The following is a 12,553-nucleotide window of genomic DNA, read 5'->3' as shown; positions in this document are numbered from 1 at the left end:
AGAATGCATGAGGATAGTTGCTAAATGAGCCACAGCTGTGGCGAAGATCAGAATGATCGTCAAGTCAGTCCTCCTTGGAGATCATTGCACGCCGCGTTGCGAGCATAAGCCGTCCAAATACTTCGTCCCCTCCAAACTAGTGTTATAATAGTGGTAACAATGAAGTTATAATTATAAGAACTACTTTCGTATGAATCTAACAGCTAGCCAATCTTGTATCAGAAAATTACATAGATAAGTAGCTGGTGGTAAAAAAAAAATCAAGAAGTTCATATCTCGTAAATTGTAATGTCACCAACCATATATAATGTGGGTTTAGAGGAACAGGGGTTTGGGTTCCGGAAGCTTCGGCTCCTCCGCGAGATCCACAGCGGGCGTCGTGGGAGACAGGAAGGAGAGGAAGCCCGCATCGTCCGTGATATTGGCCATCGGATCCAGATCGTACGGCTGCGCTCTCGGTTGCCGGACGTAAACCTGTAATTGTGAGGCTGCTGGGCTGGCTTCAATATTTGCAAGCCAAAATCAAAGCATAAAAAATTTGGCTAGCAATTGATTCATTGTCATACAAATTGGCACACCTTGTTTCCATAGCATGTCACTAGAAGCTTCTTAAGAGGAATAAGTATTGGTTGGCATGTTTTGGCACTAAATCCTGGTTGGTTAGCTTCCAAAGTATGTCCAGCCAAAATTAGGGCAAGCCAAATTTTGGCACTCATTTGGTTGGCATCCCAATCAAGACCTATTCTAAAATTTTTGCCCAGATTTTGGTATGGCAAATTTTGGGCACTAACCAATCAAGCTCTAAACCAAGCAAGTACTTCAATTTCTTACCCCAATATTGGCATACCCTAATTTTAGCTTGCCATGATTTTGGTTCGGCAACAATCGGAATCCAACCAATCATGCCCTCTATCCAATCATCTTGGACGGTGGTCAACGGGTCAAAGCCTCAAAACACGTGGAACTGTCAAAAGTCTCGATTGTGATATTCCTACCACTTGGCGATCCTATCTGAGTCTATCTGATTGTGATGCTATGACATTCAATTTTACCAAATCCTTTTCTAGTCCGTTGCAGCGCTTGTACTTGGATCTCTCAAGGCATTTTCCCTACCCTTTTACCCGTGAGTGTCATTCAATTTTACCGAGACCTCTAATCCTATTGCTAATTGAAAGAAGTTAAAAAATATAATGAACCACTCGTAGAAAATATGAGAGACATTCAAAAAATACCAAAGATTAACATGAATAGTATAATCACAAGGCTATTTAATGGAAGGAACAAAGCTAAAATTACTATATTTTTTCGAGGAAGGAGAGAGTTATATCGATTACTCAGGAAATCAATTACTCAACACATTGGGAATTTGCGTATGCCACACCGTAGAGTGTGTTGGATGTTTCGCCAATTGCGTGAATTCATAAGCGATCACATTCTGCTCTCTCCCTTGCAGCTTGGAAACCTACCTCTAGGAGTGACCTAGATACATGCTTTAGCTCATTAATAACAAAATTACTACATATCGATATTGTGTATAGTAAGATTAAGAGTGCTACCGTGACACAGGATAAAGGATATCCAGAAGAAATCAAAGAGAGATAAGCTTGGGCTCAAAAGAAAAAAGGGAAGAGACATGAGCTTTGATGTTGTGCCATGCATCTGCACCTACTTACTTGATTCGTTTATGTGGAATATGCATCATAGTGTTAGGTATTTCGCCATGTGTGGTGGGGAAGTATGACAGGTGAAGAAACTTGGGTAAACATGATGCCACGCTTGGTATAGCTCCCATTAGGTAGAGTAGTATTTTTGGCAATTCGCATCTTCCCGATCTTCTCCGAGTACTTATTATATTTTTCAGTACAACAGTATGCTAGAAATCCTATAATATTTTTGTACTTGTGACCTCAATCATACAACAGAGCTCATTGCAATCTTCAAGTCTCAAACCTTCCCTGCAAAGCGCCATAAGACGGGCGTTTGGTTCCCTTTGCTTATTTTTAGCACGTGTCACATCGAATATTTAGATACTAATTAGGAGTATTAAACGTAGACTATTTAGAAAACCCATTACATAAGTGGAGGCTAAACGACGAGACAAATCATTAAGCCTAATTAATCCATCATTAGCAAATGTTTACTGTAGCAACACATTGTCAAATCATGGACTAATTAGGCTTAATAGATTCGTCTTGTCATTTAGCCTCCACTTATGTAATGGATTTCGTAAATAGTTTACGTTTAATACTCCTAATTAGTATCTAAACATTCGATGTGACGGGTGCTAAAAATAAGTCAATACTCCTAATTATTATCTAAATATTCGATGTGACGGGTGCTAAAAATAAATCAGAGGAACCAAATCAGACCTTTGCATACGTCAAACGAATCAGGAGTGGGGGCTCGTGTCCCCTGCCCCTTGGATCTCCATGACAATGCGAGGAAAGAAGTAAAGAAGGGAGAACAAGGAAGTGGGGGTGGTGGCTCCAGCTGAAAAGATTTTTAATTTATTAGATAATTAGATATCATTCACTACTACATAATTAATGCGATTATTCCATGTAAAATGAGGTTCTAAGAAAATATAGCATTATAATACAAAAAATATATAACAATATACTTAGATGCCTAGTTTTATCCATCGTAGAATTATTTTATATATGCAAGTTAAATAGAATACAATATCACCTCACATGTGTAGTAACATATACACTTAATACAAATTTCTTCTACATAAGAAGAGCAATCACAATTTTCAAGCTTCCTACAAATAAAAGGATGATCTCTTAATAAAGGGTGATCTTTGACTGTAGTTCTCGTAACATTTTTTTTGCAAAGAGTTCCTCAGAACACATATATAAATTGTTTCGACAATTCGACACAAGATGATATGGGCATGCTATCTTTAATGACACCTTTGTTTTTTATTAAACTGGAAAGTTTTTCTTTATATAAGAGCGCTCTTGCCACGCAAAGAAAGAAGGATATAAAGCGGGTATTTGGGAAGGGGTGCTAAACTTTAGCCCTCCTATTTTAGCCAGATTTTAGCCCCTTCCTCCCAAACATCAGGGCTAAAACAGGGGGGCTAAAGTTTAGCCCCCCAAATCCATTAGCCCCTCCGAGGAGTGCTAAAATAGACTAAAGGGCTAAAAGTGGTCCCCCTTATCCAACCCTGCCCCTCCCACACCCCTCTCTCTCCTTCGCGTCTGCTGCCCCTGCTGCTGCCCGCCGCCCTTCGCCGGCCTCCCGCTGCCCCACCGGTCTCCCGCTGCGCCCGCCTCCACCGAGGAGCGCCGCACCTCCTTCGCTTTGTCGGCACCTCTCTTTACCGCCAGCCCCACCACCTCTGCCTCATCTCGCCGGCCCCGCCATCTCCGCTGTCTCCGCTCAGCCCCGCCGTCTCCGCCATCTTCGCTCGGCCCCACCACCTCCACCTCGCCGTCTCCGCCTCGCCTCGACGGTCCCGCCACCTCTGCCTCGCCAGGGCCTCCTCAAGCGGAACCGCAAGCAGGCGCAGGCACCTCGTGTCGCGGCGCCCGATCTAGAGTTGCAGGCCAACTGCGGCAAGGTCGGGGTCTTCGACACCATCGAGAAGCGCTCCCAGGAGCGCCATCGCGTGCTGTGGCAGCTGGTGTCTAGTGCCTAGGTCCAGCGGCTGGATGAGGCCTAGGTGGTGAGTGGTGAAGGGGAATCTCACTGAATCATTGTCCTCCGCTTCGATTTGAGTCGCCGTCGAATCTCAGAGGGGGAAGCATGGTCGGCGTCGAATCGGGGGCTGGACGCAGGGAGAGGAGGAAGAGGAGCAGTGGGAGGTGGAGTTGTGGCCGGCTGACGTTTTGGGAGAGAAAGAAGAGAGAGGAGGAAGGAAGAAAGGAAGCAGAGGTATAATTGTCTTTTGTCAACCAAAGTGCTAAAGTTTAACCTCCCACCCAAACACCTCAACAGGCTAAAGTTTAGCAGTCCATTTGAGAGGGCTAAATTTTTAATTTAGCCCGTTCCTCATAAACAGGGCTAAAGAATGGCGAGAGTCATCGAACTTGAAAAGCATAGAATGATTTTATGTTTCTTTGCCATTAAAAAGAAAGCTATGTATAGCATGTTGACATCTCATTAGTAAGCATCGACCAATCATATCGTCTCCAATTCTCCATCCTTAAATTATCTACATCAACATCTAGTTAAGTGATCTTCATCATACCCTATGGAACATTTTTCATTTCGCGTACATACCAATTGGCATGAAAACTATTCAAGCATTGGAGCTAACGGGTTAATTGGAAAGCAGTTTCGGGTTTGGAGTTTGCGCCCGCGATTTGAACCGTTAATCCTTGGTTTGCTTTCTCCGTCCGGCCTCGCGAGCTCGAAACACCTCGGCCTCCCCTCCCATGTCGCAGTAGGGGTGACCAAAACCCTAACCCTAACTTCCTCCACCGACGCCCTGCTCGTGAGGCCGTAAACATGGACGCGAAGGACATCCTCGGGCTCCCGAAGACCCCCTTCTCGTCCTCCCTGGAGAAGAAGTCGCGGCCGCCCAAGGAGCCGCAGCGCAAGCCCGATGGCGTCTCGCGCGAGGTACCGCTTTTCTCCACCCTCCGCTTCGTAGTCGCTGCTGCGTGCCTGCTGCGCTGACGACTCTCGGTGATCTAGGTCTATGCGCTCACAGGAGGGGTAGGAATGGCCCCGCTCATGCCGACCATCGAAGCATCGCACTTGAAGAGGCGACCTGCTGCGGAGAAGGAGAAGTTGAGCTAACACAATTCTTCTCATGCCTGTTGGAAATTGTAAATTGAGTAACTTCTGAACTGTGCTGAGCGTTTAGCTATTCTAAAACTACACACATTTCGAAAATTGGCATGAAGAGCACATTGCTTATGTGATTGAACTTAGGAAATTGAAATGCTGAACAGCTCACGTACGGATACTGTTTGAATTGCCGATAGAACTAGCTTTACTTTAGCAGATTAAATTTCCTCATGTGCATAGCATCAAACGAATACTATTTGCGTGTAAGAAAAAGAGAGAGTACTGTTTGTCATGTTGTTTTGTGCTGTGAACTAAATATTTTAGCACATGTTAATATGTAATCTGTTTTTTCTTTGAATGAAGCGTTGACTACAACTGAATGTCATAGCTTGTAATCAGCAAGAACTGCAGTTAGAGTTGAGCTTGCCTATTCATTCACGGTGTGTTTGGTGAAGATTTTTTCATTAGTTTTACCACATACTTGTGAAATGTTACATTTGTTACCCCCTAGCAAAGTAGTTCAATTTGCAGTGGATCTCTCATAGAATGCAGAAGATGAGTAGTCTTATCTGTTTCTTTGACACTACTGGAGCTAGGGTACTGTTGTAGGTGATCTGACGAGGCCATTTTAACATCCTATGCAGGTAGCATGGCAGTGGTTACCTTTCACGTCCTCTGCGCGAAGTGACAACCTTCAACTCTATCACTGGGTCTGCATCTCATGCTCTACTAATATATTATAGATTGAAAAATAACACGAAAAATAGCTGTACTTCAATCAATTTGATTTTTCAGGTTAGAGTTGTTAATGGTGTCCCACCAACTGGTGACTATCAGTTTGCAAAATACAACAAGGTAACACCTATATGATGTTAGGTACACCATTGAGCAACAAACCATCCCTTTTCAAGCTCTGGGGCTTATTCTATTTTTTATTTATCCTTTCTTTTTGCAGAAAGTGGATGTTCTTAAATACACGGATGAGGAGTACGAGAAGTATTTAATTGATCCTGTAGGTACTAGTTACTACAAAAGTTTGGAAATTTAGCATCCAATTTGTTTCTGTGAGACTGTGATTCTTTACCTTTTTCTTGTGCTATCCAGAGTTAAAATCCAGGAAAGTGCCAATCTAGCCTTTTGCAAATGTTAATGTTATGTGTTCCGGAGCTACAGTATACTAGCACTGAATTATTGTAGCCCTCTTTCCCATATCAACAACTTTTACGTACTGATATTCTAAATTTTATGTTTGATATAACCATAATGCTGATTTTACCAAGCTACTACATTTGTCTTTGTTAGCACATTATGCTATTTGTTAACTTGTATTTCATATTTAGCAGTGGCCCTACCCGTGTTGATCTTGTAGGGGTAACACCTCCTCCTTGTGAAAATCTCTTAGGGTATTTGAATTCGTAAATAAATGTTTTCATATTCTGATTTTGGAACATCATGGCCATGTATTTAAACATGCATACCATTTAATACCAAAACTTAAAAACAGAAAAGAAGTTTTGCAGTGGTAGAACCTCTTTGCTGAAGGCCTCTCGGTTTAACCATTAACGAATTTTTGAAATTTCAGACATATTTTCAGCTTGCTGTATATGTTATTGTTCAGCAATTTGTCTACTTAAAAAAAGAATTTCTAGAATAGATCTAACGGACCGAATGTCTGATTTGGGTCAGTGGTCATTTTGGATGTTAATAAACCTATTGAGTTTTAGAGTGTTGAATTTTCAGAATGCTGTTCTGTTCTGCTCGTTCTGAAGTTCTAAAATATGCATTTGGTGTGCTTATTTCAGGCTTGGAGCAGGGAGGAAACTGATCAGCTATTTGAATTATGTGAACGGTTTGACCTTCGTTTCATAGTAATAGCAGATAGGTTTCCAACTACTCGCAGTGTGGAAGATCTGAAGAGCCGTTATTATTCTGGTAATTTAATCTTGATGTCTCAGTAGTCAGATGCAATCTGCTCTGTGAAATATTCCCATTTTTAGCCTTCTATGTTTATATACGCATTAGACTGAAGGCTTTTGTCCTGATTTATGTTGAAAGCAATTATATATGCATTTATGTGCTCAGGAGCCAACATTGGTGATGTAGTTTTTGTTATTCTATCTGTCATTCAATGTACAAGTAATTAGTCATCGGTGTACTCATGTTCAGTAACTTTTTAATCACGTGAGGAAGATTTTTGCACACCATCTTGTATCATTTATCTTCTAAACCACCCTCTTATAACTTCTTTTTTCCTTCTGTTAAATTGATGACCAAAATTTATAAGCATGCCACTGCATTTGTTCTGTTCCACACTTGATAGTACATACTTTTCTTTGTATTATTTAATGCTACCAGATGTTTGGTGGCCTCATGGCTTATTATTCACCTATTAAATCAATTGCTATGATAAGCATATGTGCAGATTCTAGTTGTATTTCACCCCTTCATTTACCTTTGTAGTCATTTCTTTTTGCAGTTTCTCGGTCTCTTCTAATTCATAGGTCTCGGTCATTTGATGATGTTTCTGGGAATCCCCTTGTGAAGGTAGTGCTTAATTTCTTCCCCACCTAAAATTAACTACCTCATTGTTGTGATAAATTTGTTCTGTACTGACATATATGTTTATTGCATTTGTTCTCAGGATAGCTATGATGCTGCTCATGAGACTGAGAGGAAGCGCGCATTATCAGCACTTCTCTCCCAAACTAAACAGCAAGAACGAAAGGATGCTGAGGTGAGAAAGTGGTCGACCTTTGCAGTCTATCATTTGCCATTGTTGTGTATCTGACTGCCATGTGTTACTTTTTCAGACTTTGGCAGAAGCAAAACGCATTATGGAATCTCGTGCTGCTAGCAAAGTGAGTGATCAATGCATGCAATTCTATATGTCCTATAAAAAAAGTAATCTTAAACAATAAGCTTCTAATGGTAATCCGTATGGTATTTTTGGGACAAAAGTATTTCCATTTGTTTTTGTGAAGCAACTAAATGGCAGATCATCAAGATTTTCATTGGTTGTTCAATTAAATAGCACTTTTACCATTTGAGCATTTCAGGTTTATGCCGATGTGCAGGCACAATACTTTTATTTCAATCATTGTTAATTTCAAGAGATAAATGGGGCTCTCTGCTTGATACCTAACTGTTTTCTACTTTTTAGAATGTGGATGAAGCTGGAATGCCTTCGAGCTCTGATAATGCTATGGTTCCTGTTGATGGTGTATCTCCCTTGAGCAGCACTCATCCACCGTTAACACATCCAAATACAGCTGCGAACAGCTCCATACCTAATTCACTACGAACAGTAATTCTGGAACTATTTCAGATTAAGTCTTACAGTTGATTAGTTGACATTTCATTTTGTTGTGCTCCTCTAAGTGATACCACTCCTAAATTCAGCTCATCATAGTTGATGCATCTGTGTGACCACCATTCAGTAACTTCTGAAGGATAATAGATCAGCATACATTCCGGATTCAGTTTATGCATTTTCAATGTTAGTTCCTGCATTCTAGATCTGAGGTATCACCTTGATTTTTTATGATAGTATTCTCTCAGGACACTTAAGGTAGTGAGGTTGCATGAATATTTTATCCCATCAAAACAGTGAATTCGGATAAATGCCATGTGTGGGGGCTCAGATATCAACCTCACAACCAGTGGCATTTTGAAAATGCATACTTCACAGTTACACTGGCATTTTTGAAATTGCCTACTTCACAGTGGCATTTATTCATGTTTCCATTAAAAGTTCTGCTGTCGTGTTGAAAGGCACGTATTAGATATATTTTAACCTGCCATATTTGTAAATTCGTTTTTCCCGCATTCCATGGCTCTATGGCACAGCATGCTCATGATAATCAGGTAGAAAAGAATGCATTTGCATGCTAGAACTGTATTATTGTTCTAGTAGTGTTGAGCAGTGCAGTTCTTAACCATTCCACTTGCATTCTCATGGACTTAGCGGTCTATGTTTCCTTTCAAATGTGAAATATTACATAAATATATCCTATTTATCTTTTAAAATGAATATAATAGTGAGTTTCATCCATTCTGTTGAAGATGGCTGCTCTTAGTGTTACACACAGCAGAAACAGACCTAGTATAAATATGCCACTAGTGACACACAGCAGAAACAGACCTAGTATAAATATGCCACTAGTGACCACTGGTCATATGATTGTATTAACTGCAGTGTCTAATGAACCATACAAAGATTGATACATCTATTTTTATAATTTTTTTAGATGCATTTGACTTGTATGCTTTCATTTTCAGCTTCGAGTGTATTTGAGAACCCATGCGCTTGACCAAATGGTCCAAGCAGCAAGTGCTTCAGCTGGACTTAGAGTTATCAAAAGGGTTGATCAGACACTACAAGATCTAGGGGTTTGTCCTATACTTTATGCACACCTGATTAAGTCGTGTATAACATAAATGTATTTGAGCAACCATCTTTTTTTGTAGGTGAATTTGAAGCCAAAAGTTCCAACAAAAGCAGTTTGTGTAGAACATCTTGAATTGCGAAATGAGATACTCACATTGCTTAACTTACAGAAGCAGGTACTTATTTTTAAGGCTGTTAGGTTATTTAGTAATTAGCAATTTGCATCTGCTTTTAATTTATTTTGGTTGCAAAATTGTTGACTCTCAATTTATGATTGTTCTTCTGGAAGGGCCTGTTGAATTACACAATAAAAAAGAGAAGAAAACTGAAGCGCCTGTTAAAAATATTTATTTGTGTTAAGAACGTTCCCTTTAGCTAACAGTTCTCTTTTGTATTTTATGTTAATAGCTGCAAAATAAAGAGGCAGAAGTTTCAGCTAACCGAGAAAGTTCCTTCACGGAGGCACCAAGCACACCTAAGGTAACATATGAATCACCCACTTTTTTCCTCTTTTTTTGGGTGGTGATCTGTGGCGATAATGTGAAGTCATAAACCACGGGGATTATGTATGTTGGAATGCAAATAGGCTTCCTCTTGCTGCAATCTGTTGCAGAGTTAAATGGCTGTAACTAGTTCCTTAATAGAAGCTATGATATGAAGAGCTTAGTGAAGTCTTAACAGGAGCGTGCGAAATGTTGATAACGTATACTAACTCATGGCACTTCAAATTCAAATATCCGGTGCAACCATCTAAAAAAGAAGGAAAGAATGTCTAGTGCAAAGTGAATCCCCCCACCCCCGCTGTAATAGTTACGTTCGATAGCTAGTGCCCTATGAAGTATCAATGTCTTTTTTGCTTTCTACTTAGCAATTATTTGTATTTATCTGCAGCGTTCTAATAGAGATATTGATCGGACCTTCATCCCTGATACAGTTGGGTTTTCAGGTAGTTAAAAAGCAGACACTTTGGTTTTACTTTGCTCTTCTTCAATATGAGAGCTTATGCTTCTTTATTAATATTTCCCATGATCCTGCTTCATGTGACCTCAGGTGAAAGAGCAGGCAAACGGGATCACAAGCGGAAGGTTTGTTGTTTCTTTCCTTTATTACTGCTATTGAATTTTGCTTTGTTTTTTTGGTATATGCATGTCTTTAATTGATGCATCCTTACTGTTTCTACAATTTCTACTTTTAGATTACAGACGAATAGGCGATTTAGTGAAAATCTAGTATCATCTGCTACATATAACCGTATAAGTTTGATTCATCTTATATCCATCTCAAAATATATTTTGTTTAATTCAAAAAAAATATATTTTACCAGACCACTGGAAGATTTATAGACGCACCTCCGTCGCCAACCCAGTCCAAGAGGCCTAGGAAGTTGAAGGGATCTGACTGATAATGCTGTTCAATTAGCGCGGGCAGAAACATTTCTTTAGTCAAACAACCCAGTAATGACATGTAAACTCAGTTTTTTCTGTGTTATTTAATTCCCATTGCAGCGCTGAAGATTGAATTTTGCAATATTTTTGAATCATGCATAGCTTTCAGGCTTACATCTAGAGATGAACTAGAACAAAACAGCGCAGTTCCTGCTTTGGTGGAAGTCAGTTCCGATGGTCCGTCTTGCAGGAATCTGATTTCGTGGCTTCAAGATAGATGTGCTTGCCCTGTCTCTAATGCGCATCATCTGGGCGGACCTGGAACCCTATCATGGTCGTTGTGATGTTCGGTTCGGTTTTGTATTTGTAATGTATGCCATGTTTGTAGAGGTAACTGAGATCAAAATCATACATGTTCAACTGATTTCTGAGTTGATCTTGGCATCGGTGCTGTTAGCGTATGTTGCTCTAGTTTGGCAAGACTCTCATATATGGGGCCCATAAACCTGTCATTTCGTTTTTTGCTCCTGCTCAATAAACAGCAGCCATCGGTTAGACGCTGAAGCTGATGTTAACCTCGACGTCCACCGCATCCCCTGTCTCTGTCGTTTGATCCTTCGCAATCACATGCCTGGCTGCAAGCCGCCAGCTCCTGGATTATGATTTGAAGTCTTGCTAGCAACGAGCGTGTCTGCTTTAGTTTGGACAAAATGACAATAATTTCATGAAATCTAACTTGTTCATAGTAGAGGAAATATGCCACCAGCTTCATATATGCTACTGAACTGCCCACTGCTAGACGACTTTATACGGACAAAATCACATTCAGACACGGAGACGCCTAACAAGCTCCCAACAAGCCTAGAATACTTCATATGCAGGCAATCAGTGTCGCCTGTGGGAACCTGAGGAACTACAGAAAAAAATGGTCAAGAAAGAACTAAACCTTGGATACTGATATATGCCACGAGTATCTTGATGTAAGAATTTTTTTCTTGTTTTCCCTCTAATTGAAAATGCATGCACCTACGTCCTAAAAAAAATATTGATATGTTATTGTGCCATAGAGACAATATTGCACGGTTCTACAGTCAACACACTGTAAACTCCCGAAATATTCTGTTGGCAAAGCAGATCCATATACATGTTATTCCATTGCACAATATCACAGGAATAAAACAACAAGACAATTCCCTATTTGATACCAGAAAAACTACTAGTTCCTTTATTGGCCTCCCTATTTGACACCGAGTTCAACTTTCCATCCTTATATGACATTATATGACACTCTGTTGGATTTTCCATCAGGGAACCGTTAAATTGCATGTGAAAAGACAATTTTGCCCCTGTGGGCCCCACCACCCTTCTCCCTCCTCTCCTCCCCCTTCTCCCTCCTCTGCTCCACACCACACGGGCTCGTCCGCACTATTTCTACCAATTTACAGCTAGCTGCTGCAGCTGATATTGCTCTTCTCGCTACCACTACTGTTGTCAGTGTTGCTGTTATTGTGATTGTTATCCTCTGCCCGCCACGCGGATGCCGAGAAGAGCGGCCGCTCGTGCCACCCCAGTGTCACGCACCTATCGGCCTCCTCTATGCAGTAGCCCTCCTCGGAGAAGAGCCCTACCAGCATCCTCGCCTACCGTAGTGCGTTGACCCCCAGCGGCACGCTAGCCAACCCAGCGCGCCCCAGCCTGTCCCGCCACCGCCGCAGTGGCTCGTGCCGCTCCCTACGCTCCGCGCCTTCGCCGCACACGATGTGGCAGATCTCCCACTCCAAGTACACCTCGGCCGCGACGTCGCCTGCGCCGCCGCTCGCCGCTTCCAGGGAGTCGAACACCGCCGAGTAGTAGAAGAGTGCCTCCATGAACCACGAACACCCTGGGGCGCATGGACGACACGCAGTCGAGGATGGCGTCGATGGGTGCCCGGGCATTGTCGGCAGACGCGGACGGGTCGGCGACGAGGCGGTGGAGCTGGAGCACGGATCTGTGATACCTGCAGCATCCAGGGGTAGACCTTGTCAAGGCGGTTGGC

The 12,553-nt window shown here is 41.6% G+C and overlaps 1 protein-coding gene across 5 annotated transcripts; it reads left to right on the top strand.

Moving 5' to 3' along the window:
- Positions 1-4,330: 4,330 nt before the first annotated feature.
- LOC101764156 (SWR1-complex protein 4) lies at positions 4,331-11,003 on the top strand. Of its 5 annotated transcripts, none has more exons than XR_001163699.3 (17): positions 4,331-4,572; positions 4,648-4,743; positions 5,388-5,453; positions 5,539-5,598; positions 5,699-5,755; positions 6,546-6,675; positions 7,220-7,287; positions 7,385-7,477; positions 7,554-7,601; positions 7,904-8,047; positions 9,022-9,132; positions 9,211-9,306; positions 9,539-9,610; positions 10,022-10,076; positions 10,181-10,215; positions 10,455-10,584; positions 10,685-11,003. XR_001163699.3 is itself a non-coding variant. In XM_012844900.3 (16 exons), the coding sequence occupies exons 1-16, from the start codon at positions 4,459-4,461 to the stop codon at positions 10,530-10,532; spliced, it is 1,323 nt and encodes a 440-aa protein (XP_012700354.1). In that variant the 5' UTR covers positions 4,331-4,458; the 3' UTR covers positions 10,533-11,003. The 5 variants fall into 5 exon arrangements, 1 of the variants encoding a protein (XP_012700354.1); XR_001163696.3 differs by having other exon boundaries at positions 10,678-11,003; XR_001163698.3 differs by having other exon boundaries at positions 10,455-10,594.
- The last annotated feature ends 1,550 nt before the right edge of the window (positions 11,004-12,553 follow it).

This window comes from Setaria italica, chromosome III (genome assembly GCF_000263155.2).
Source record: "Setaria italica strain Yugu1 chromosome III, Setaria_italica_v2.0, whole genome shotgun sequence".
Lineage (NCBI taxonomy): Eukaryota > Viridiplantae > Streptophyta > Magnoliopsida > Poales > Poaceae > Setaria > Setaria italica.
The sequence above is the reverse complement of the archived record's forward strand: the minus strand, read 5'-3'. Positions and strand labels throughout refer to the sequence as shown.

Excerpts from the sequence above, each read along its gene's own strand:
- LOC101764156 (XM_012844900.3), top strand. The coding sequence starts at position 4,459 with ATGGACGCGAAGGACATCCTCGGGCTCCCGAAGACCCCCTTCTCGTCC. Across the intron at positions 4,744-5,387 it reads CTGCTGCGGAGAAGGAGAAG|GTAGCATGGCAGTGGTTACC; the intron begins TTGAGCTAACAC and ends CATCCTATGCAG. Across the intron at positions 9,611-10,021 it reads AGGCACCAAGCACACCTAAG|CGTTCTAATAGAGATATTGA; the intron begins GTAACATATGAA and ends ATTTATCTGCAG.